Here is a 27082-nt window from a genome sequence, read left to right on the forward strand (position 1 = left end):
GTTGCCCCTCTCAGCACTCTTATTCAACATAGTTTTGGAAGTTTTAGCCACAGCAATCAGAGAAGAAAAAGAAGTTAAAGGAATCCAAATCAGAAAAGAAGAAGTAAAACTGTCACTGTTTGCAGATGACGTGATACTATACGTAGAGAATCCTAAAGATGCTACCAGAAAACTACTAGAGCTAATCAATGAATTTGGTAGAGTAGCAGGATACAAAATTAATGCACAGAAATCTCTTGCATTCCTATACACTAATGATGAAAAATCTGAAAGAGAAATTAAGGAAACACTCCCATTTACCATTGCAACAAAAAGAGTAAAATACCTAGGAATAAACCTACCTAAGGAGACAAAAGACCTGTATGCAGAAAACTGTTAAGACACTGATGAAGAAATTAAAGATGATACAAACAGATGGAGAGATATACCATGTTCTTGGATTAGAAGAATCAACATTGTGAAAATGACTATAGTACCCAAAGCAATCTACAGATTCAGTGCAATCCCTATCAAACTACCACTGGCATTTTTCACAGAACTAGAACAAAAAATTTCACAAATTTTATGGAAACACAAAAGACCCCGCATAGCCAAAGCAATCTTGAGAAAGAAAAACGGAGCTGCAGGAATCAGGTTCCTGGACTTCAGACTATATTGCAAAGCTACAGTAATCAAGACAGTATGGTACTGGCACAAAAACAGAAATATAGATGAATGGAACAGGATAGAAAGCCCAGAGATAAACCCACGTGCATATGGTCACCTTATCTTTGATAAAGGAGGCAAGCATATACAATGGAGAAAAGAGCCTCTTCAGTAAGTGGTGTTGGGATAACTGGAGAGCTACATGTAAAAGAATGAAATTAGAACACTCCCTAACACCATACACAAAAAAAAACTCAAAATGGATTAAAGACTTAAATGTAAGGCTAGACACTATAAAACTCTTAGAGAAAAACATAGGCAGAACACTCTATGACATCAATCACATCAAGATCCTTTTTGACCCACCTCCTAGAGAAATGGAAATAAAAACAAAAATAAACAAATGGGACCTAATGAAACTTAAAAGCTTTTGCACAGCAAAGGAAACCATAAACAAGACGAAAAGACAACCCTCAGAATGGGAGAATATATTTGCAAATGAAACAGCTGACAAAGGAGTAATCTCTACAAGTAGCTCATGCAGCTCAATACCAAAAAAACAACCCAATCCAAAAATGGGCAGAAGGTCTAAACAGACATTTCTCCAAAGAACATATACAGATTGCCAACAAACACATGAGAGGATGCTCAACGTCACTAATCATTAGAGAAATGCAAATCAAAACTACAGTGAGGTATCACCTCAAACCAGTCAGAATGGGCATCATCAAAAAATCTACGAACAATAAATGCTGGAGCGTGTGTGGAGAAAAGGGAACCCTCTTGCACTGTTGGTGGGAATGTAAATTGATACAGCCACTATGGAGAACGGTATGGAAGTTCCTTAAAAAACCAAACATAGAACTACCGTACAATCCCGCAATCCCACTACCTGGCATATTCCCTGAGAAAACCATAATTTAAAAAGAGTCATGTACCACAATGTTCATTGCAGCACTATTTACAATAGCCAGGACATGGAAGCAATCTAAGTGTCCGTCAACAGATGAATGGATAAAGAAGATGTGGCACATATATACAATGGAATATTACTCAGCCATAAAAAGAAACGAAATGGAGTTATTTGTAGTGAGGTGGATGGACCTAGAGACTGTCATACAGAGTGAAATAAGTCAGAAAAAGGAAAACAAATACCATATGCTAACACATATATATGGACTCTAAAAAAAAAAGTTCTGAAGAACCTAGGAGCAGGACAGGAATAAAGATGCAGATGTAGAGAATGGACTTGAGGACAAGGGGACGGGGAAGTTAAGCTGGGATGAAGTGAGAGAGTGGCACAGATGTATATACACTACCAAATGTAAAATAAGGAAATCCTTATTTCCTTATTTTAGGAAATTCTTAAGGAAATCCTGCATGTATTGATAGATGAATGTTGTTTTTATTCAAATTGTTGGTGTCATTTCAGAATTCTACTAAGTTGTTATGATACTATTTTTTAAAAGCCTACCTTAAATATAAATACATAATTTATCTTTTTCACCTTATTTCAAGCAGCACTTTTCTGAAATTGAAGGTTAGACAGTCTTTTGCATTTTCTAATTTTAGCACATATTTTAATGTTTTTCCATGAACAGACTCAATTTCACCAAGAGTATGATATTTATAGAGGAGAGATTTCTAAACCAGCTGTCTTTTTTTGTGGGATTAGAGCTATGTGGGGAGTTCATTTATATAATTTATGTGATAATATATTTACAAATTATATTTTAAAGGGGAACATATTTTCCAAATAAAAGAAAATTATAATTTGGGATTAAAGTGTTGTTTAAGACACTGACATAAATTCAAATCTTGTTATACTCAACACTGTCTTAAAAGTACATTTACTATAAACCTTCATGGTTACCTAAAATAGGCATGATAAATTCTAAGTCCTATTAAATCAGCCTAAATAAACATATGCATTCATTATATGAGTCCTAAAATACTATCAAAAATCAATATAGCACTTAAAATTTCATTTATCATAAATTTAGCCTAGATTTAATATTCTTTTGATTTTTTCATAATCTGTAAGAGCTCTGTAGGATGAATTTTTTTTAAGTTTCTTTTATTTATTTATATATATATTTGGCTGCGTTTTGAGTCTGTTGCTGTGTGTGGGCTTTCTCTAGTTGCTGCGAGGGGGGCTACTATTTGTCATGGCACGCAGGCTTCTCATTGCAGTGGCTTCTCTTGTGGAGCACGGGCTCTAGGCATGCGGACTTCAGTAGTTGCAGTATGCGGGCTCAGTAGTTGCAGCATGGGAGCCCTAGAGCATGCGGGCTCCAGCAGTTGTGGCACGTGGGCTCAGTAGTTGCAGCGTGCAGGCTGATTAGTTGTGGCTCGAGGGCTCTAGAGCACAGGCTCAGTAATTGTGGTGCATGGGCTTAGTTGCTCCACATTGTGTGGGATCTTCCCGGACCAGGGGTTGAACCCGTGTCCCCTGCACTGGCAGTGTAGGATGATTTTTGACAGATACCTTTCATTAAAAAAGTGTGAAGGCACTGCAGAAATACAAAGGATCATGAGAAATTACTACAAGCAACTATGCCAATAAAATGGACAACCTAGAAGAAATGGACAAATTCTCAGAAAAGCACAACCTTCTAAGACTGAACCAGGAAGAAAAAGAAAATATAAACAGACCAATCACAAGCACTGAAATTGAAACTGTGATTAAAAGTCTTCCAACAAACAAAAGCCCAGGACCAGATGGCTTCACAGGCAAATTCTGTCAAACGTTTAGAGAAGAGCTAACACCGATTCTTCTCAAACTCTTCCAAAACATAGCAGAGGGAGGAACACTCCCAAACGCGTTCTATGAGGCCATCATTACCCTGATAACAAAACCAGACAGAGATGTCACAAAAAAAAACTACAGGCCAATAGCACTGATGAACATAGATGCAAAAATCCTCAACAAGATACTAGCAAACAGAATCCAACAGCACATTAAAAGGATCACACACCACGATCAAGTGGGATTTATCCCAGGAATGCAAGGATTCTTCAATATATGCAAATCAATCAGTGTGATAAACCATATTAATAAATTGAGGGAGAAAAACCATATGATCATCTCAGTAGATGCAGAAAAAGCTTTTGACAAAATTCAACACCCATTTATAAAAATCCTCCAGAAAGTAGGCATAGAGGGAACTTACCTCAACGTAATAGAGGCCATTTATGACAAGCCCACAGCGAACATCATTCTCAATGGTGAAAAAGTGAAACTGTTTCCACCAAGATCAGGAACAAGACAGGTTGCCCCTCTCAGCACTCTTATTCAACATAGTTTTGGAAGTTTTAGCCACAGCAATCAGAGAAGAAAAAGAAGTTAAAGGAATCCAAATCAGAAAAGAAGAAGTAAAACTGTCACTGTTTGCAGATGACGTGATACTATACGTAGAGAATCCTAAAGATGCTACCAGAAAACTACTAGAGCTAATCAATGAATTTGGTAGAGTAGCAGGATACAAAATTAATGCACAGAAATCTCTTGCATTCCTATACACTAATGATGAAAAATCTGAAAGAGAAATTAAGGAAACACTCCCATTTACCATTGCAACAAAAAGAGTAAAATACCTAGGAATAAACCTACCTAAGGAGACAAAAGACCTGTATGCAGAAAACTGTTAAGACACTGATGAAGAAATTAAAGATGATACAAACAGATGGAGAGATATACCATGTTCTTGGATTAGAAGAATCAACATTGTGAAAATGACTATAGTACCCAAAGCAATCTACAGATTCAGTGCAATCCCTATCAAACTACCACTGGCATTTTTCACAGAACTAGAACAAAAAATTTCACAAATTTTATGGAAACACAAAAGACCCCGCATAGCCAAAGCAATCTTGAGAAAGAAAAACGGAGCTGCAGGAATCAGGTTCCTGGACTTCAGACTATATTGCAAAGCTACAGTAATCAAGACAGTATGGTACTGGCACAAAAACAGAAATATAGATGAATGGAACAGGATAGAAAGCCCAGAGATAAACCCACGTGCATATGGTCACCTTATCTTTGATAAAGGAGGCAAGCATATACAATGGAGAAAAGAGCCTCTTCAGTAAGTGGTGTTGGGATAACTGGAGAGCTACATGTAAAAGAATGAAATTAGAACACTCCCTAACACCATACACAAAAAAAAACTCAAAATGGATTAAAGACTTAAATGTAAGGCTAGACACTATAAAACTCTTAGAGAAAAACATAGGCAGAACACTCTATGACATCAATCACATCAAGATCCTTTTTGACCCACCTCCTAGAGAAATGGAAATAAAAACAAAAATAAACAAATGGGACCTAATGAAACTTAAAAGCTTTTGCACAGCAAAGGAAACCATAAACAAGACGAAAAGACAACCCTCAGAATGGGAGAATATATTTGCAAATGAAACAGCTGACAAAGGAGTAATCTCTACAAGTAGCTCATGCAGCTCAATACCAAAAAAACAACCCAATCCAAAAATGGGCAGAAGGTCTAAACAGACATTTCTCCAAAGAACATATACAGATTGCCAACAAACACATGAGAGGATGCTCAACGTCACTAATCATTAGAGAAATGCAAATCAAAACTACAGTGAGGTATCACCTCAAACCAGTCAGAATGGGCATCATCAAAAAATCTACGAACAATAAATGCTGGAGCGTGTGTGGAGAAAAGGGAACCCTCTTGCACTGTTGGTGGGAATGTAAATTGATACAGCCACTATGGAGAACGGTATGGAAGTTCCTTAAAAAACCAAACATAGAACTACCGTACAATCCCGCAATCCCACTACCTGGCATATTCCCTGAGAAAACCATAATTTAAAAAGAGTCATGTACCACAATGTTCATTGCAGCACTATTTACAATAGCCAGGACATGGAAGCAATCTAAGTGTCCGTCAACAGATGAATGGATAAAGAAGATGTGGCACATATATACAATGGAATATTACTCAGCCATAAAAAGAAACGAAATGGAGTTATTTGTAGTGAGGTGGATGGACCTAGAGACTGTCATACAGAGTGAAATAAGTCAGAAAAAGGAAAACAAATACCATATGCTAACACATATATATGGACTCTAAAAAAAAAAGTTCTGAAGAACCTAGGAGCAGGACAGGAATAAAGATGCAGATGTAGAGAATGGACTTGAGGACAAGGGGACGGGGAAGTTAAGCTGGGATGAAGTGAGAGAGTGGCACAGATGTATATACACTACCAAATGTAAAATAGCTAGTGGGAAGCAGCCGCATAGCACAGGGAGATCAGCTGGGTGCTTTGTGACCACCTAGAGGGGTGGGATAGGGAGGGTGGGAGGGAGATGCAAGAGGGAGGGGATATGGGGTAAATGTATATGTATAGCTGATTCACTTTGTTATACAGCAGAAACTAACACACCATAGTAAAGCAATTATACTCCAATAAAGATGTTTAAAAAAAAGTGTCAAGGGACATGAACTAGCTGCTTTTTTTTTTTTTTTTTTTTTTTTCTTTTTGCGGTATGCGGGCCTCTCACTGTTGTGGCCTCTCCCGTTGCGGAGCACAGGCTCCGGATGCGCAGGCCCAGCGGCCATGGCTCACGGGCCCAGCCGCTCCGCGGCATATGGGATCCTCCCAGACCGGGGCACGAACCCGTATCCCCTGCATCGGCAGGCGGACTCTCAACCACTGCGCCACCAGGGAGGCCCTGCTTTTTTTTTTTTTAAAGAGCAAGCAGAAGTGCTCAAATTGATTTATTTGATTTTGAAGCTGCATTTGGAGTACGATATCAATGTTAGGGATGGGGGTGGTAGTATTTTCTCTTTAGAAACACATTTTTCAAGTTGACAGTAAAGCAGTAAAATTAGGGACCATCCCTGTTGTAGTTTTCATGTTCTACAGAAATGAAAAAAAAAACGTTTGCTGATTTTAATGTAGCCATTTATAATAATCTAGTTTATTGCTTTCTTAACCTTGCATAAGGTTGTGATAACCCTTTCAGATATCTATCAAATGCTTTTGTATTTGAATTTTGAGTCAAAGGTCTTTAAAAATGATAAAATCTTCAAAGCCTGTTAGGAGCATTAAAACCAAGCCTCCCAAAACCAGCTCTTAATTTGCATCTGGGATCACTGCAGCCTGAGATCACTGCAGCCTGAGACCTCAGAGGAATTCTGAGGATGTCACAGCCGAGTTGCTGTGACCAGCCATTTTTAAACTTGGACCTGTTTGTTTGAAAAGATAGTCTAGGCAGCAGGATTTTAGGGGCTCTGATGTCCATTTTGCTTGATGGAAGTGAAACCTGCCCAGGCCAGGGTTCTGCTCCTCGTTTTGGAAACCTAGTCCAGTCACCAGTTGGCCCAGAGAATTATCCAGTAATCATTTTAGTTTCAGTGACAACAACACGGTAGCTGCTTCTGACTGCTAATATTTTTTTACATTTTCTGGTGTGTTTTTCACATGTATTCTATCATCTGATTTCATGTTGACAGTTCCTTGCGATGTGGTCATTATTTTTATTCACTTGATATCATAGAGAAAGCTGCCTTTGGGTTGAGACACAAATAGCTTGGCATCTTGTAGACTGAGCAGGGGACCTGGGGCTCAGGGTTTCTGGCTCCAAATCCCCAGTTCTTTCTGCCACAGAGAGCTGTGCTGTGCTTTCTGTGGATGTATTATAAATCTAATGCTTGATAAATAGTATTTGATAGCTATGTTGATGCTCTGCTGTGCTCAGGGTCAGTTTTGACATGGCCAGAAGCTGTGGCAGGAGGCTTTTTATTTTCAGTAGCAGGAGGGGATCGCCAGGAATTCAAACCCGCAGATGATTTAAAATATACATTGAGCTGGGAATTCAGATTCCCATCTTGTCCTCGCATATTACTGCTTTAGTCAAGCAGAATACACGGACTGGGCGGTTTTGTTTTCTTTTTTCTTTCTGTGTGCACTCTGGTAGAAACACTTGAAGTTACAAAAACCAAATGACAGTGAAGGAAAAAATAAACACAGACAAGACTGTATTTATCTGTGAGCAGTTGAGAGCCGGCTACACAGTCAGTGACTTCTCCGGAGGCAGGCTGTCACTGTGTGTGCGCTGCCCTGGGTTCCGAGCCTAGGTGGACCCTAGCCATGGCCCCTACTCCTGGCTCCTCCAGGGACGAGGGTGAGGGATGGAACATTCTGTTTAAGGCTGTAGTCAAGGCAAGGGAACATATACATTGAACTCATTTGGAAAAATTGATAATAAAGCCAAGTCCCAAAATTAGAAAAAATGATTTTACATCTTGTAATTTTTTTTTTTGCCCAACAGTGAAACAAGTGTTTAGATAACTGCTTGTGTCTTGATTCTGATTTAGATGAAATAAAGCAACTTAGGACACAGTTAGCAAAAATATACTCTATCTTTTGGCTTAAGAAAGAAATACATATTGACAGCATTGGAACAGCAGTGCTGGCCGACATGCAAGCAGTTGGTAGGGTTTTAAAGAAACTTTGAAGGTCTTACATAAAGTGATGAACTGCCACAGCATGTGAAGTTATGTTTAAGCAAGGAAACGATCTCTGGAGTTTAACGTTCCTCCTGATCACTTCCTCTTGGGTTATGTGTTTTTCCTTGTGTGACGTGAGCTGTCAGTGAATGTTACGAATTTTCTCTGTGTTCTTCTGCCACGCGGTTCCCACGCGGGTCTCAGATACCTCGTGGCCACCGTTTCTGTTCGCGGTGGGTTGAGGTGTTTCTCCTCCTGCGGTCTCCCTCTTGTTAAAGAGGTTAAATTGCCATTTGCTCAGCCTTTAGTTCCTTTTCACAGCTTCGTGAGCTCCTAAAAATAAACACTTTACTCCTTTCAGAATTAACAAAACCATGTTTGCTCTCTTCACCGTAGTGATCTTCTCTCTAGGTCTGAGCACACTTACTCTGAAGAGTGTGTGGTAGCCGTGTTCCCTTTGGGAGGTACCATGGTGCAGTCTGCTCACTGAAAACATGAGGGTTTGAATGAAAATGCAGCCAGCTAGCAGGCCACACCCCGTGTTAGATGAAGTGGGTGCATGAATTATTAAGGAGGGTTTTGTTCTCCCCTGGCTGCTGCGCAGATGAAGACGGGCCCGACTGCCCTGAACTGCTGTGTTAGGTCAGCCAGGAGGGGGGCTCTTCCGTCTTCCAGACGCCTCATCTCTAAACCCAGGAATCAGAGCACACGCTTGGTGCTGTCGCTGAGTCCCTCCCTGAGAAGAGAAGAGAAACCAGGGCTTTCCTTTGTGGTCATACTGAGACAAAAGGTCCGTTTGTTAATTGAAAACAGCAGACTCCTTAAATCAAAATCATCATGCACAATTGATTGCGTGGTAGATTTTGTACAGGGCTCAAGTGTCAGTTCATTTTCACTTGTAGTCAGTTTTGCGTGTCAGTTCACTGGGAATAAAAGTGTGTTCTGTGCCTCGTAGGGAGATGCATCTCCTGCTTCCTGGCTTTAAAGCCATGTGCAAGACATGCCATCTGGGCAGAGGTTTTTTTTTAAATAGTACAGTTTTTACTTTGCCCCAATTTTAAATTATCTTGTGGCAAACATTCTGGAAAGAGGCATTCACTGTTGTTTTATTATGTGGGAGAAAGTATGCTTCTCTGTATTGAAAATGGGATAGCAGATCACATAACTATATTGAAGTATTTTCTCCAAGTTTAGTATCTTTAGTTTAGGAATCTAGTGCCTCAGTACAATATGAAATATATTATAAATAATAGAATGAATTCAATTTTAAGCAATTTTGAGTAAATTTTGAATTTACTCAATTTTGAAGTAATTTTGAATCAACTCTGGTTGCAAATAGTCTTCACCTGCTGTTGTAGGAGAGCCTTACTTTACAAATGCACAGGTGTTACAGTGATAAGGGGACATGATACACTGCTGGATGCTTTTGGCGTTAGAGTCTCAGAACACGTTACTGTGTTGAAATGGTTTGTCTATTTTCAAATGATTGGTAATGGTGGTACCAGTCTTGTACGAAAGGATGAATCGTTGATAAGAATAAAACCTTCCTTTAAACTAGTTCCAAAAAGAGCCCCTGGCCTTTTGTTGGAATTCTGACAAAACCCAGTCCTCAGTCTGCTATTTATTGAGCACCTACTATGTCCCTGGCCCTGTGCGGGGTGTTGGGCACTGAGTCTAACAGTAATTCTTACCTTCAGTGACATTTCTGTTTCATCTGTTTCAAACAGAAACTGGAAGCAAGTAGTTAGGTGTAGTGAAGAGCTAACTCACACTTGATTTTAACTTCATTCCAATTAGAGAATTGAGGAGAAATGCCTGTCCTGTTTATTAAAGCTCTTAGAGCAAACAGAATCTGAAGGCTAAAGGCTGAGGAAAGTGCAAGCAGAATTTGCAGGACCCCGGTGCTGGGACCCAGGGAAGTTCTTGGCCTTTCCTCACAGCTTCTTCCCCTTATGCAGTGGAGGACATTTTACCCAAGAGTGCGACCCCTAGCGGCTGCAGGCTGCGGGGAGCCTTGTCTGGGTAAGTCCTGCTTATTATATGCAAAGCAAACTGCCACTGCAGGGCCAAGGTTGATTTTTGTTGTGCTGGAATTGGGACACCGTAAGGATTTCTTTTCTTTTTTCTTTTTTTTCCCCCCTCAGCGACCTTATCTATTATTTACTGCGTCTTTGTCCATTCTGGTATGGAGAAATCTTTATATCTGCCTTCTTATGATTGCAGAAGAATTGCATTTTAATGCATAAAAATAATACTTAGTGGCTTAAAATACGCAATTTGGAGATGACTACAGCAAACGTCCAGAGCTCATCGGTCTTTTTCTTTTTTAAAAGCTGGTCAATAATGGCTCTATAAAATGGTGCACTTTTGTATTTTCTATGTAAGGGCTGTCTGAGTTTCTCTCCCAGTTTGCTGACTAACATAGCTAGACACTTAAATGTGGCGTTGCGTGGGTAGCTTTTGCATATCATTGATGTTTATGTAGATTGGGAGAAAGGGAAAGATAAGGGATGATCTGGTTCATCAGAGTCGAGATCCTTAAATCAACAGAATATAAAATCTAGATAGGATGATCTTTTCTATTAAAATAACAGTGGAGGGCTTCCCTGGTGGCGCAGTGGTTGAGAGTCCGCCTGCCGATGCAGGGGACACGGGTCCGTGCTCCGGTCCGGGAAGATCCCACATGCCGCGGAGCGGCTGGACACGCGAGCCATGGCCACTGAGCCTGCACGTCCAGAGCCTGTGCTCCGCAACGGGAGAGGCCACAGCAGTGAGAGGCCCGCGTACCGCGAAAAAAAAAAAAAAAAAAAAGAACAGTGGAAACCCCTTCTTAAAATTTAGAGATGCAGATAGTGACTTAAAAAAAGTACAGAAGAAAATAATTACTGGGATAGTTGGTCAAGTGAATTAATATCAAACAGTGATCAAGCAGATTTCTGTATGTCAGGTGTGGAGGCACAGCTACCTTTGAGCATCTCGCCCTAAAATGCAGAAAACCAGGAGAGTTTTCTGCTGCTCGTGTTCACTGTATTAAACGAACTTATCTGTCCATGATAGAGTTTTAGAATCTGCAACGTTTCTCAATCTTATTTTTCCACATTTTCCGAAAGTGCAGCTCAGTGACATCAGCCGTCATATGCAGTGATTCTCAGGTATAGGGTCATGCCCTTTGTAGGGTTGGGTGGTCCTGTAAGAATCTTCGGGCAGAGATATGCGTAGTTTGAAAAGGTCCCCCCTCCGCTGTGAGGGAGGCAAGTTTACATCTCAGCTACAACCGCATACAATATTCCAGTCCTTAGGAGTAATTATATTTCCCCCCCTCAAAAGCATTTAAAAAAGTCCGGTTGTGAATTTTAAATGAAGCAGCCTATTGGGAAAAGAGCAAAATTAAAGTTAAAATTAATGTAAACACAACAGTATAATCAGACTAGAAAATTTACCCTTATATGGAGGCAGTGTATTTATCTCCAGCAATGAGAAGTGCTCGGCTCTGGAGTATATGTGAAAATGCCTCAAGAAGAGGGTTTTATTCCTGTGCTGTTGGCATTTCTCAGGGTAGAAAGCAAGCTCTTAGGCTTGAGACACCTGAAGAAGAACAAGTAATGCTTCCCTTCCTTTATAGGTGGTTATCCCGCCGCTTTGAGATTCCAGCCTTCCTAGATGCCTGTGCCAGTGACGGTCCCCTCTCTTTTTTCAGTCCCCATCGTAAAGCAGACTTGGGCGGGGCAGGCAGGTCACATCGAATACTACAGCGATTACGCAGACAGTTCTGTTCCGACGGTGGATCTGGGAATTCCTAATACAGAGAGAGGTGAGTCCTTAGTTCTGATGACTCTTATTCAAAATGTCCATTCTGGAGAATTCCTTGGCGGTCCACCAGAGTCCAGGTTTGGACTCTGTGCTTTCACTGCCGTGGCCCGGGTTCAGTCCCTAGTTGGGGAACTAACATCTGGCAAGCTGTGCGGCGACCCACCATCCCACCACCAAAAAAAAAAAAAAAAAAAAAAAAAAAAGCAAAATGTCCACTCTGTAAATATAGTAAATTAGGATAAAAATGAAATATTTTATAAATAGTATAATTTTTGCCACCTGTAAGTTTCTTTCTTTCCTTCCCTCACATCTTTACCCATGGATGTGGACAGATTCTTGCAGTTTAAGTCCTGCTTTTAGTGCTAACAAAGGTTACAAGTTTTCAGTCATACTGATATGATTGATGTACATGACAATTATGCATATGACAGTTATGATAGAGTTTAATAATAGATTTCTTTGTACCTTCATAGTTCACTGTGGCCATAATGGGGTGTCCAGAGTTAATTTATCATCTTCCATACAAAGCATCTCCTCATTTAATTTTAGCCATTTATCCAGCCAGGACTGTTACTCAACTGCTGCATGCCAGCCATTGGTAGATACTGAGGGAAGCAGGAATGAAGCTGACAGTTTCCATCCTTCTGAACCTTATGGTCTGTTACGGTCTAGGATGCATTTTGCTTGTACTTCTGAGTAGCACTTAACCACATTCTACATGGGCTATATGTAGTATAAGCTCATATATGTATCCATATATATTAATATTTTAATTAGTAAATTGTTGGAAGTATACCTGCTTTTCTCTTCAGATTGCAGGCTTTCTAATTCAGAACATTTTTTATTTCAAAAAAATGGAAGTAGAAATTTGGCCACCTCACCTTCAGATGCTCTTTGTTCATCTTTATTTATTTATTTATTTATTTATTATTATTATTATTTTTTTTGTGGTACGTGGGCCTCTCACTGTTGTGGCCTCTCCCGTTATGGAGCACAGGCTCCAGATGCGCAGGCTCAGCGGCCATGGCTCACGGGCCTAGCCGCTCCGCGGCATGTGGGATCTTCCCGGACTGGGGCACGAACCCGCGTCCCCTGCATCGGCAGGCAGACTCTCAACCACTGCACCACCAGGGAAGCCCTGTTCATCTTAATTTTTATCCAGTTTTCCTGCCATGTTTTTTCTTTAGTTTTCTGGTTTCTCCAAACCCTTTTATGGAAAAAAAAAAAAAGTAAGTTGATTATCTTGTTCTATAGAGTAATTTATCTTGATTATTTTATGGTAGTGTTGCTCATAATGCCTTGATTGATAAAAGTACAGTGTAGATCAGATATGTCATTCCTGTAGTTATCGATTATTCTGACAAGGTTAGTAAACATATCACTAAGTCTGTTTTGGAAAAATGATTTTTGTTTGAATTTCCTTTTTTCTTTTTTGTTTCTGCTAATCTTGCTTTTTAGACTTTGACTATAATAATAATTTATTAGTTGATGCATTCCTTACTTGATTTCTTAATTTATTTTTAGTCTGACCTTATTATTGCTCATATTTATATTCTACTTTATCCAAAAGGAATTTGAGGTGGCTTTCAAAAATACATACTATAATGGTTAAAAATACATAAAGAGATGAAGAATAAGGAAAATAAAGGTTAAATCAAGTGGTTTGTTCTCTATTGTGTCACCAAATACTTTGTTGAAAAGAGGGGCTTATTCTTTTTTCTTGACTTCTCTTCCCAAGCATTTCATTGCTACCCTGGCCCCAGCATTTTCCATTAAAGCTTTGATATCTGTTGGCATCTAAGGGACTGTGCCTCTGTCTTACTCAGTACTGTATCTTTAGTGACATGCAAGAACTGGCCACCATGTCTGGCATATTAGAAACTTAATAGCAAATATTTGCAAAATAAGTAATTGAAGGTGTACTATTGTACTTTTGCACCATTGTCTCCCTAAGGTTGTGATGCTTGAGGTTCTGATATTTCCCTTCAGGTAAGTAGATCTAAGGAAAGATGCCAGGCTCCTGTAATTTCTTCGAGGCTCACAACTTTCTTGTATGTCTGGCGTGAAGATACTGGTCCTACCTGTACTTGACCTTGTGTAATTCCCCTCACCTCTCTAGGTCTTCAGTCCCTCATGTGCGAAATGAATGACTTTGACTTCATGATCTCTAATGTTCTTCCTGGTTCACTATGTCTGTGGAAATTAGAAAAGGATAATTTTTAAAATTTCAAATTCTTAAGGTGCATGTCAGTGTTTACACTTTTACTTACAACACTTTAAAATAATGTTTCCAAATGAACTATATATATTTTAAGGAAAATAATGCATTGTAAGTTCTCTTCTCACCTTTCCTAGGTCACTGTGGAAAGACATTTGCCATTTTGGAAAGATTTTTGAATCACAGCTATGACAAAATAGCATGGTTAGTCATTGTGGATGATGACACATTAATAAGGTAAGGAGTCATTCCTGTCCTAGGGTGGCTTTAAATTCTACATATATTCATAGTCAGAAACTGTGATGGGTACTTCTGCTGCCAGCCAAGATGGAGTAACAGGGACTGGATTTACCCTCCCATCTGAAACAACCCCCCAAAAAGGACACAATATATGAAATAAGTGTGAGGTGAGTCCTATGACTGCCCCAGCTAACTGTCGTAGAGAGTTTCCACGTCCCTGCTCAGGGAGGGGAACCCAGGTGGAATCCAGCTGGGCCCTTGAGTTGAAGTGATGATGCTGAGAGTCTGGTGAGACCAAGGCCGTTAGAGTGCCGGACAGAGCACTGGAAAGGAGAGAGCTGCACAGGAGGAGAACAGAGCAGATCTGGGGAGGGGCCCCTTAAGTGTTCAGTAGAGTTTAGTCAGTGCACATGTATGAGGAGACCCCTGGAGGCTGGAGAAAGAACCAACCAGACTGATTTGAGGGAGCGGTGCCCACCACTCTCAGAGGGCCGAGTATGGTACCTCTTCCCACCAGCCAGACTGGAAAACCCTTGATTCACAGGTATTGGGTAGAGTTTGTAGAAGGGTCTTGCTTTAATAGTGGGAAATAGCTAACCCTAGACTAAGCAGTGCTTTGGTCGTGCCTAACAGATACTAAAGCAAGACCCCCAAAGACCAAACTGTTTCTAAGTAACTGGCCTGCATCCAAGAACAAAGCTCAAGAATATTTATAGAAACACAAAACATCTAGCACCCAACAAAGTAAAATTCACAACGTCTGTGTTTGAAATGGAGGAAGCAATGAAATCTAACACATGTATAATTGGAGTCCCTGATGGACGAAAATCAAAAGAACAGAAATAATATGTAAATTATCAGAAATAAAAGAAGACCTTAATTTATATCTTGAAAGGGCCTAGTAGGTCCCAGGGAAAACTGACCTGGGATCATCAGCTTCTTCACATATCCTAGTAAAACTGTTAGATGTTGATCATAAAGTCCTCTGAGTCTCTAGGCAAAATGATGAAATAATCTAAAGACCAAGAAGACTAGACTGGTGTCAGACTTCTCAAAATAACATAAGAAATATGGTAACAGTAGAGGAACATTTTCAACAAAGAAATTGTGACTCACAGATTTTATACGCAGTTAAGATGTTCTTCAGTATTGAGGCTACAGAAAAGGTTCTCAGTACATAAACTCAGGGAGTAGTGTACACACATGCCCTTCCTAAGGAATATATTGATATTAGGGAAAGAAGTTCATGCAACTAAGATGAAATTTGGGTAAGACGACTGATGGTGAGCATTTCATGTATTTAACTTGTAGAACTAAAAGCACAACAGGGGTGGGGACATGGGTAAATAACAGTATGTAAATGTTATATGTTCTGACAAAGTAGAAAGTTTTCAACTTAAAAAAAAAAAGGAAAAGGGACAGTAGGATAAGATCATGGCCTATTGTACAGGTAATGGATGGAATTCAAAGGATACTGATATAAAACTGACCAAGTAAGAAAAAAAGCATGGTAAGACATGAAAAGTTAAATAGAAGATAAATACCGGGAAAAGAAAACTTTCTAATATCCAGAATGTTAATAGATAAAGAAACACAGTACATATAGTATAATATGTATAATAATTCAAACCTAAAATAATTTTAGTGTTGAAATCAAACATCAGTCATATCACAAAATGTGAATGGGTTTAAATCCCCTAATAAAAGAACAAACTTTTCACATTGGCTCATAAAACAAACCCTAACTCTATGCTTTATATGAAAGATACATAATCATTCAAAAAGGCTAATAATAAAGGGATGGATAAGGTTTGCCAAGCCAATGGGAACAATAAAGATAAAAAAATTCAATTCCCAGCTCAACAAGTTAGGAAAAGAATCACCAAGTCAACCCCCCCAAAACAAGGAAGAAAATCATAATGAAGATAAATGCAGAAATAATGAGGTAGAGGTCAAAAAAGCAGGGGATCAAACTAATGAACCAAAATTTTGGTTCTTAAAAAAAAAAAATCAAATTGTATTGAGTGATTTCCAGAAGATACCATTACATGGAAAAAGCCAAGTGCACAAGAATGTATTTAGTTAGCTTTCCTGTATGGAAGAAAGACAGGGAAATAAAACATACCCATGTAGACTTACCTGTACAAAAGACAAATGGACAGATAAGCCGGAAAACCATGAAGTAGTTTCCAAACGGGTGGATGGGAGGATCGGGTAGATGGAGTGGGGTGTGTGTGTGACCCTTCGCTGAGTTTACCTCTTAGTTTAGTTTTGACTTTGGGAAGCATGCTAATATTTTACCTATTGAAAAATAAAATAAATCTGTAAGGAGGAGAAAAATCAACAAGGATGAGGAGAAAGCTCAAACAAATGAACCCAACTGCATTTCAAATGAAAACATAATCACACTAGGGAGAGTATAACTAATGCAAATAAAGACAGGATTTAGAGACACACCTTCAGTCAGGGGTGGGAGGAGGCGGGGAAGTCAGACAGCTCCTGAGTTTTCAGTCGCCGTGTGGGTGAAGCAACTCTGAAGGTATTTTACGTACACTGTAGGGCTGAGTAGGTGAGTAAGTGGTAACAGTGTTGGTTGGGAACCATGGTGCTCAGTGTGGGAGGATATGGGACGGGTCAGGTCAAGGAAGAGGGCTAAGGTAGGGCTGGAAGATTGGAAGTGGAGAAATCTGCAAGAATTCATAATTTCTGTGAGACTCATGATTGCTCAAGTGTGTGTGTGTGTGTGTGCGTGCATGTACGCACACACATACACCTTCCTAGTCCTTCCCACTAAAGACCAGAAGTAAAGATACCCCCGTAGCCCTGAGCAACTAATGACCAGAACTGATATTGCTCCTTTCCTACTAAAAGGCACCAGTCTCAGAGAAATCACTGATTTTAAGGCTGAGGCAAGGAAGATACAAGAAGATATTTGGAACATTCTTTTTTATACCAGAGAGTAAGGAAGTGCTTAGGAAAAAAAGAAAGAAAAGTGCATGTCAAGAGGACACAGAAGTGAGCTTGGAAAGGTTCTCTTTGGCAGAATCTGGGACAAGAGCATCAGTGTGATTAAGGACGATAATGGATTATCAACCATTAAAATTAGGAATCAGGGAGTTCATGCTTATAATAAAGAAATAAATAGATAAGTAAGTAAATGAGGCAGATCAGGCACCATAACAAAATATCACAGACTGGGTGGCTTAAACAACACAAATTTATTTCTCACAGTTTTGGAGGCTGGAAAAGTCCAAGATCAAGGTGCTGGCATGGGAGGTTTCGGAGGCATCTTCTGGTGTGGAGGTGGCCGCCGGCCTGGTGTGTGCTCACGTGACCTCTTCTTTGTGTGCCATGGAGAGAGCGCCCTCTGGTGTCTCTTCTTATAAAGACACTAATTCTGTCACGGCAGGGTCCTACCGTTATGACCTAATTTAACCTTAATTACCTCCTTATAGACCCCCATCTCCAAATACGGTCACATCCCGGATTAAGGCTTCAATATATGAATATTTTGGTTGGGGGCATAATTCAGTCCGTAACAGGTGGGCTCTAGCTAGCAGGTTAACGAGGGGTTCTGACTGATAAATGTGGAGTGATGATGGAGCTGGAAAAGTCATCTCTTTGTAACCATCATAGTAAAGATGGATTCAGGCAAGAATCATTAACGGATGCTAAACTTGGGGTGAATTTGGATGAGGACCAGGATATTTGCTGGTTGTTAAAGTGTCTGCCTGGAGACTGAGAAATAGCAAAGGGAAAATTGTAAGTGTCCAGGGGAGACACCGGGCAGCACCGTGTGATCAAAATAGATGCTCCCATTGGAGGACAGGTGGACACCACATGCCAGGCAACATCACTTATATAATACTGCACCTGGGAGTGCGTAACCTTGCCTTTATTATGAGGAGACATCAGACGAACCCAAGATGAGGATCAATCTATTAAAAAGGGGTGTGTGGGGGCATTTATTATTTTAAAATACCAATGTCATGAAAGACAAAAAGCTGAGGAACTGTTCCAGATTAAAGGAGAATAAAGTGAATAATAAATAAATGCAGTAAAGGATCCTGGGCTCCATCCTGTATTGAAGGGAAAAATTGCTATAAAGAATGTTATTGGGTCAGTCGATAAAATTGGAAAGTGGGTGTTAGCTTAGATACAAGCACTGTGTCACTGTTCATAGTTCTGGGTTATAATTAAGGCTGCTGTGAACCTTTGTGTACGTGTCTTTGTATAGTCATCTGCTTTCATTTATCTCGGCGAAATACTGAGGAGCAGAATGGTTGGGACATATAATAGGTTGTTAACTTTTTAAGAAACTTGTGTCAGTGGTAGTTTCTGAGGTGGCTGACTTTTCACTGTTCTTAGAATATACACATTGGTGTGTTTGGGGGGAAGGGGCATAATACAGATATGTGTGTGTGTATATGTGTGTGTGTGTATATATATATATAGAGAGAAATTGAGTGAGGATGATAGAACACTAAAATGTATTAATACAATTTTGATTGCACTTGAACATTTCCATAATGTTCCTATTCATTTCTGTGCCTCAGGTTGCCTGAAATGGTAACAGATTGTTAAATGAAGTTCTTTTCCTGGTTTGGTAGCCAATTCCCTTGGATTGAACTGGAGATCTGCCAGCTTTAGCCACATTTCCAGTTTTTACCAAATATGAAGTATGTAATAGTTGTCAGGCTCAGTTTATGCTTCTTCAGCTTTATTTAATATGATCTTGCAAGTACAGAAACGGTAAATGTTACTAGGAAAAGAAACCCAGATGAGATGTTAAATCCTAGTTATTTTAACCTCAGAAATTGAGGGTTTATGGTTTAATAATTTTACAATATGCAGGAAGAAGGGAAATACTTCTCATTTCTTCACGCATTTGCTAGAAGGGGCTTTGAGCTTTTAGGGGGCTTTTTACCAAGCAAAGGCTGCAATTTCCTTAGAGATCTTTGTTTCTCCATGACCGAATGGTGATTTACTAGGTGTCCACACCCTTCCTTGCTTTCCCCTCCAGAGGTATTCATTAGATGACTTCCTGAATACTGATTCCAAACTAGGAGGCTAGAATGTTTAACTTCTGTGTCAAAAATAGGGTGGTTTTCAAACACTTTCTGGCCACTTAGAAACTGTCACCATTATCAGAGCCCTTGACCTTTAGGCAGATATAAACCTGATCAGTCAACTTGTAGACTCTGAGCACTGCACTTGTAAGAGATATTTTTTCATACATCAAATTTGTTTTCTTCTCTTTCAGCGTCAGCTTTATTAGCTGGGTGTAGGATGCATAAGCATAGATGGAAAAGACGGCCCTTCCTGTACATCTCAAAGACAGGAAAAATGAGTCTCCGGAGCAGCAGTGTTCTAGATGTTAATGTTGCTCTTGAGAAAAGAATTCACGATTAATAATTGAGAGAAATGCTTGATATATCGAGTTCTTAGAGATGCATGATGCTCATGAATCACAGGCTTGAGAAACATTGAAATTTACTTCACGCGTAAAAAATATTTGATCCAAAGTCGGCCATGGAAAATCTTTTTTCAAGGCACGCTGATTAATATCATGACGGAAGCTAGGATTTGGTGTGTATGACCTGAGAAGCTCTAAATTAGAAGAAACAGTAGAAGGACTTTACAAGGCATTTGTAAGTGACAGAATTTCTTAAAACATGGGAAAACTAGCCTTTCTTAACATCAGCCTTTGTCTCCACTTTAAAAAATATATTTATAGATTTTATTTTCCTATGAAATCTTTTTTTCTCATCCTTACAGCAGCCATAGTTGCTGGCATTCTTCTGAGCAGCTCATGGATATTCTCAAGGCCCTTTGCAAGACACACGACAAAGAAGCATAGGGGCCAGAGGTATAAACAAATAGACACAAAAGAGCGTAGATGAGGGAAGCCTCATTTGAGAGCGTAAGCACAGTGGTGCATCATAATCTGAAGGTTTCCTGGAAAGCTCTGCTGCTCACACACTGTCTTCCCTACCTGCTAGCTACCTGCCTGACATGGACCTCATCTATACTTCAAAAGTTCCTTTTTTAGCCATGAAGAATTCTTTAAAATACCAAGTACACCTGAAAAGGTGTGATGATTAGTTCACGCTCAGTGGGAGCAGGACGGGCAGAAGTGAGCTAGGACACCTGCCACCCTGCCCACTGATACAAGGCAGCCACGCCTGGCAGGGGCTTGGTAACACTGCAGAGGAGGCCCTTGTTTCTCTCCTGTTTCCAGTAATGAACAGTGTTCAATTTTTTTTTCTTTTTTAAAAAAATCTTTCTTCTGTAAGTCTCTTGAATTTCATCTCTAAATGACTTCCATATAGTATTGCATAATATAACCAGTTATATTCTTACAGGGCTGTAAGAAGCATGAAATATTTACTCTGAAAACACATTTGAATTAAGTGATTATCGCTTCTCTTCCCTTGGGAATCTTAGCATCTCCAGGCTCCAGCACCTGCTGAGCTGTTACGATGCCAGTGAACCCGTGTTTCTGGGAGAGCGTTACGGCTATGGCCTGGGCACCGGCGGCTACAGCTACGTCACAGGAGGAGGAGGGTAACTATGAGCATGGCTTTCTGCAGATATTCACAACATTACACTTCCGTTTCCAGGATGCAGAGATGGGTCTGTGGCCATGGGATCTATACTGATACGCAAGTGTTCTGTCAGTGGGAGCTGCTACTATAATAGGAAAGTGAACATTAAAAAGAACCCACAGTGAAGAATATTTTACTCCTTGAAGAGACAGTAACGTATGTCAGGGAACTTGGTAGAAATGTCCCTTTAGTTGTGAGTGCTTCTAGGCAGCCAGTTATTTTGATAGTCTAAATGCAAAAAATTTTGGATATAGATTTTAATTTCAGAAAATAAGTCATTAGACTTTTTAATTACCCGGTGCTTATAAATCACATTTGGGAAAAGAGTGGTATAGAAGTTTATTTATTTTTTCTTTTTTTTTCTTTTTTTTGCAGTACGCGGGCCTCTCACTGCTGTGGCCTCTCCTGTTGCGGAGCACAGGCTCTGGACGCGCAGGTTCAGCGGCCATGTCTCACGGGCCCAGCCGCTCCGCGGCATGTGGGATCTTCCCAGACTGGGGCACGAACCCTTATCCCCCGCATAGGCAGGCAGACTCTCAACCACTGCACCACCAGGGAAGCCCCTAGAAGTTTAGACTTAAGCAATTAAGTGATATTTCTGTGGGACTTATAGGGTTTAAATAACAGTTAAAAATCAGTGCTTTTATTATTTTTTTTTGTTTTTGCTTTTTTTTGTTTTTCACTTTTTATTGGGAAACAACTTACAGTATTAGAAAAAATTTCAAACTTACAGAAAGTTGCAAGAATTATGCAAAGAATTCCCATATATCCTTTGTCTAGAAGCCCTATTCAAGTTTGGCAATTGTCCCAATAATATTTTTTTTTCTTCACAATGCTGTGTTAGTTTCTGCTTTATAACAAAGTGAATCAGTTATACATATACATCTGTTCCCATATCCCTTCCCTCTTGCATCTCCCTCCCTCCCACCCTCCCTATCCCACCCCTCCAGGCGGTCACAAAGCACCGAGCTGATCTCCCTGTTCTATGCAGCTGCTTCCCACTAGCTATCTACCTTAAGTTTGGTAGTGTATATATGTCCATGCCTCTCTCTCGCTTTGTCACAGCTTACCCTTCCCTCTCCCCATATCCTCAAGTCCATTCACAAGTAGGTCTGTGTCTTTATTCCTGTTTTATCCCTAGGTTCTTCATGACATTTTTTTTCTTAAATGCCATATATATGTGTTAGCATATGGTATTTCTCTTTCTCTTTCTGACTTACTTCACTCTGTATGACAGACTCTAGGTCCATCCACCTCATTACAAATAGCTCAATTTCGTTTCTTTTTATGGCTGAGTAATATTCCATTGTATATATGTGCCACATCTTCTTTATCCATTCATCTGATGATGGACACTTAGGTTGCTTCCATGTCCTGGCTATTGTAAATAGAGCTGCAATGAACATTGTGGTACATGACTCTTTTTGAATTATGGTTTTCTCAGGGTATATGCCCAGTATGGGATTGCTGCGTCATATGGTAGTTCTATTTGTAGTTTTTTAAGGAACCTCCATACAAAATCAGTGCTTTTAAATAAGCATCTGCCTAATCTCTTGAGATTTTTGATTTGATTTATATAAGTAAATCAACTGAGCAGTTAGTCTGTTCTATTATTGCTATAGTGTTTGCTATTGGGGTATTTAGGGAGAGTCTTGTCATCCACTCTAGTAATTTAAATTTATTCAGCAGGTTTTTGTTGAATGTCCACTATGTGCTGAGCCACATTCTAGGCACTGGATTATAGACTTCTGAAGGCTAGGACTTTATATTCTTACTTTGCAATCTCCTAGATTAGAACCATTCCTGCTGCAGGACTACAGCTGCGGGGTCATATTCCAGGTGTTCTGGTTTGCTCTGGCCCGTTCAGTGGTGACGGCAGCATTGTTACGGAGGTGACCCCTTCCTAGTGATGACCAGGCCGGGGCAGGAGTACTGATCTTTGTTGATCCAGTGCTAAGGTTGGTCCTCCATTAGCAATAGGAGACAGAGGTCCATAGAGGCCTTTGAGAAGACACTAAAGCGTAAAGCCAAGGCGTATTGAGCTCATCCTCGTTAAAAGGTTCCCGCTCTTTGCAGGCTTATGGTGGTGCATTCGTTTCCTGGGTGAGGTGCTGGTGCCCATTAAGCCAGAGCTTTCCCCTTTTGTAAACGGCCCGGTTCTTTGTACCGGGGGTTGTATGTTTTGTAGCAGGAAGGTGTTAATCCTTTGAACCCGGCAGGAACAGCCACAGCCTCCTGGTCTCCCTGCCCGTCGTCGTCCTCCGCGCCGCAGTCACACAGCTTCTCTGAAAGCACCTGGTCCTCTCGCTCCCCTGCTCGGGGGGCCTGCACTGCCTCCCCGTGGATTTCAGTGCGAACTCTTTCCTACTTTTGTCATCTGACTAGGAGATAATCGTTCAGATGTCAACCAGAGTCACGTTGATCTGGATCAGGCCTCCATTTTAACCACCTCTTGTTGGCCTAATTCCCAGCCTTCCCGGGTGCCCCTGAGGCCGTGGAGCTAAAGTCTTCAGCGGGTCTTTCCTTCCGCCTTCCCACCCCCAGACCCACTTTGCCCGCTTGCTGCTCCCCCCGGGCAGGGCTCCTCCCTGGAAGCACCTAGGCGTCATGTCATCCATCTCTTCAACAGTTTCATAGGTTAATGCGGTTTTTATTTGGATTTTTCTTTGCGTCACCAGGGGAGTGAAGGTCTTTCACGTCCTTTTATAACCGCTTGTTGCCGTTAGAATATAAGCCCAGATTCCTCACTGAGGCTTACCAGGCCTCCTGTGATCTTGGCAGGTGCTGTCTTACCTTCTTAGCCTCATTTATCTGCACCCTCGTCTTAAAAGAATTCGTGCTGAACCTGTTTCAGTTCCTCAGAGGCACTATGTTTTTAACTCCTCCGCTCAGATACGGCGTCTGCTGGTCTGTACACAGCACTGTCCCTCACCCCAGCCTCCTGCCTGTCACCTGGCCAATCCTCCTCCTTCATTTGGACTTCATAGCGCTATCAGTTACTTATTCCTGGAAGCCTCAGCCTAGTCCAGCCCCTGAAATCTGGGTTTGATGCCTTTCTAATATACTTTCATAGCATATTATACAAACCTTTATCATCTAATTGCCTATTTACTTTTCTGTTTTCCACCCAGATTATGAATTATTTGAAGGCAGCACCTGAGTCTCCTTTCCCATTCCATTCCCCCTTCCTAGCATGGGGACTCATTTTTTTACAGGATACAAGGGATAAATGAATAAATAGATGCGTGAACGCTGGTACTAATCTTTACATGACTAACATTGACCAGTGTAATATTCTGTTCTTAGTAGCACTTTACAAAGATGCAGAAACATTCTTCATGAGATTGTCTTATATCTACCATTGATAAAAGCTGCAGACATAATAGTTTCTCTAATATTACAAGAGACTTTTCTGCTGATCTAGCTTAAGAATCAGCTTTTTTTTTATCAGCAAGTCAGGATCAACTAATGGATGGTAAAACCAATTAATGGATCATACCATCATTTAAAAATAATGAAATTCAGAATGGAATAGAATAACAGATACATCACGTACATCACATGTAGTAAGAGTATTATTGTTATGTGATATTTTTCCAGTTTTTATACACCTACACACACATACACAAAACATAAATGGTTACATATGAACTGTGTTTCTTCTTTTCTCACTGTGTTATAGTCAAATAAGTTTTTGAAAACCATTGCCTTAAATCACCCCTCTTAAACCCCACTTATCAGAGCTAACCCAGGAGTGTGGACTCCAGGGATTTATGTGTAGGTACTCTGTATTGTTTGGAAAATGAGACCTTTGTACTATTTGAATCCAAGTGTCCGTTTTCCGCTTTGTTGCTTACTTCTTGAAAGTTTGGGTATTTGGAGGCAATTAGTTCAATAACTATTTTCTTTTTTGAAAATACTTCCTTACATATATTTGGGTAGGAAGCTGTGGTCAGGATGAAGAGGCCCTGGCAGTGTTGCCCAAAGAGACAGCTGTGACCTGTGTTCATCTGCTAGGAGTCCAGGGGGGCAGGCCCGTTTCTGATGATGCAGTTTATCTTCTGTACGTGGTGTGTGTTTGTTTGTTTGTTGCTACGCTGCATGGCTGTTCTTGATTTGCAGGTATTCCCTTGGGCAAATCCCTGCCTCTCATTTCAGTTTTTCTTATTTTTAAACTTAGTATATTGTATATTAAAGGAAGTCATATTATTAGTCTTACAGCCTTTCAACGTGTTTTTTATTAACATTCTTTTAATTTTTTTAATTGATGTGTAGTTGATTTACAGTGTTGTGCTAATTTCTGCTGTACAGCAAAGTGACTCAGCTATACACATATATACATTCTCTTTTTATATTCTTTTCCATTATGGTTTATCCCAGGAGACTGGATATAGTTCCTGTGCCATACAGGAGGACCTTGTTGTTTAGCCATTCGAAATGTAAGAGTTTGCATCTGCTAATCCCAAACTCCCAGTCCATCCCTCTCCTTCCCCCCGCCCCCTTGGCAAACACAAGTCTATTCTCTATGTCTGTGAGTCTGTTTCTGTTTTGTAGATAGGTTCATTTGTTCCATATTTTAGATTCCACATATAAGTGATATCATAAGGTATTTGTCTTTTTCTGACTTCACTTAGTATGATAATCTCTAGTTGCATTCATGTTGCTACAAATGGCATTATTGTTTTTTTATGGCTGAGTAGTATTCCATTGTATATATGTACCACATCTTCTTTATCCATTCATCTGTCGATGGACATTTTAGTTGTTTCCATGTCTTGGCTATTGTGAATAGTGCTGCTATGAACATAGGGGTGCATGTATCTTTTTGAATTATAGTTTTGTCTGGGTATATGCCCAGGAGTAGGACTCCTGGGTCATATGGTAACTCTATTTTTACGTTTCTGAGGAACCTCCATACTGTTTTCCATAGTGGCTACACCAACTTACATTCACACCAACAGTGCAAGAGGGTTCCCTTTTCTCCACACCCTCTCCAGCATTTGCTATTTGTAGACTTTTTAATGATGGCCATTCCGACCGGTGTGAGGTGGTACCTCATTGTAGTTTTGATTTGCATTTCTCTAATAGTGATGTTGAGCATCTTCTCCTGTGCCTACTGGCCATCTGTATGTCTTCTTTGCAGAAATGTCTATTAAGGTCTTCTGCCCATTTTTCGATTGGGTTGTTTTTCTTGTTGTTGAGTTTTGTGAGCTGTTTGTATATTTTGGAGATTAAGCCCTTGTCGGTTGCATCATTTGCAAATATTTTCTCCCATTCTGTAGGTTGTCTTTTCATTTTTTTTTATGGTTTCCTTTGTTGTGCAAAAGCTTGTAAGTTTGACTAGGTCTCATTTGTTTATTTTTGCTTTTATTTCTATTGCCTTGGGAGACTGACCTAAGAAAACACTGGTGCAATTTATGTCAGAGAATATTTTGCCTATGTTTTCTTCTAGGAGTTTTATGGTGTCATGTCTTATGTTTTAAGTCTTTAAGCCATTTTAAGGTTTGTTTTTTGTGTGTGTGCATGGTGTGAGGGTGTGTTCTAATAACTTCATTGATTTATATGCAGCTGTCCAACTTTCCCAGCACCACTTGCTGAAGAGACTGGGAAACACATTTTCATATGTTTTTCCCATTTTATATTCTTGTCTCCTTTGTTGAAGATTAATTGACTGTAGGTGTGTGGGTTTATTTCTGGGCTCTCTGTTCTGTTCCATTGATCCGTATGTCTGTTTTTGTACCAATACCACACTGTTTTGATTACTGTAGCTTTGTAGTAGTGTCTGAAGCCTGGGAGAGTTATACCTCCTGGTTTGTTTCCCCCCCCCCCCTCAGGATTGCTTTGGCAATTCTGGTTTGTTTTTTTTTTTTTGCGGTAGGTGGGCTTCTCACTGTTGTAGCCTCCCCATTGCACAGCACAGGCTCTGGACACGCAGGCTCAGCGGCCATGGCACATGGGCCCAGCCACTGTGCAGCATGTGGGATCTTCCCGGACTGGGGCACGAACCTGTGTTCTCTGCATCAACAGGTGGACTCTCAACCACTGCGCCACCAGGGAAGCCCTTTCTTTCTTTTTTT

General features: G+C 40.3%; 1 protein-coding gene across 1 annotated transcript in view; it reads left to right on the plus strand.

Annotated features, from left to right (window-relative positions):
• The window catches only part of B3GLCT (beta 3-glucosyltransferase), a 114860-nt gene that overhangs the window by 74495 nt on the left and 13283 nt on the right, over nt 1–27082 (plus strand). The window contains exons 10-12 of the mRNA XM_081214686.1: nt 11827–11940; nt 14295–14394; nt 20845–20964. Of these exons, the coding sequence (XP_081070812.1) occupies nt 11827–11940; nt 14295–14394; nt 20845–20964 (334 nt within the window). The remainder of the gene's footprint in view (nt 1–11826; nt 11941–14294; nt 14395–20844; nt 20965–27082) is intronic.

The sequence above is a fragment of the Mesoplodon bidens genome, assembly GCF_964165515.1.
Source record: "Mesoplodon bidens genome assembly, chromosome: 17".
In the NCBI taxonomy this organism is placed as follows: Eukaryota; Metazoa; Chordata; class Mammalia; order Artiodactyla; family Ziphiidae; genus Mesoplodon; species Mesoplodon bidens.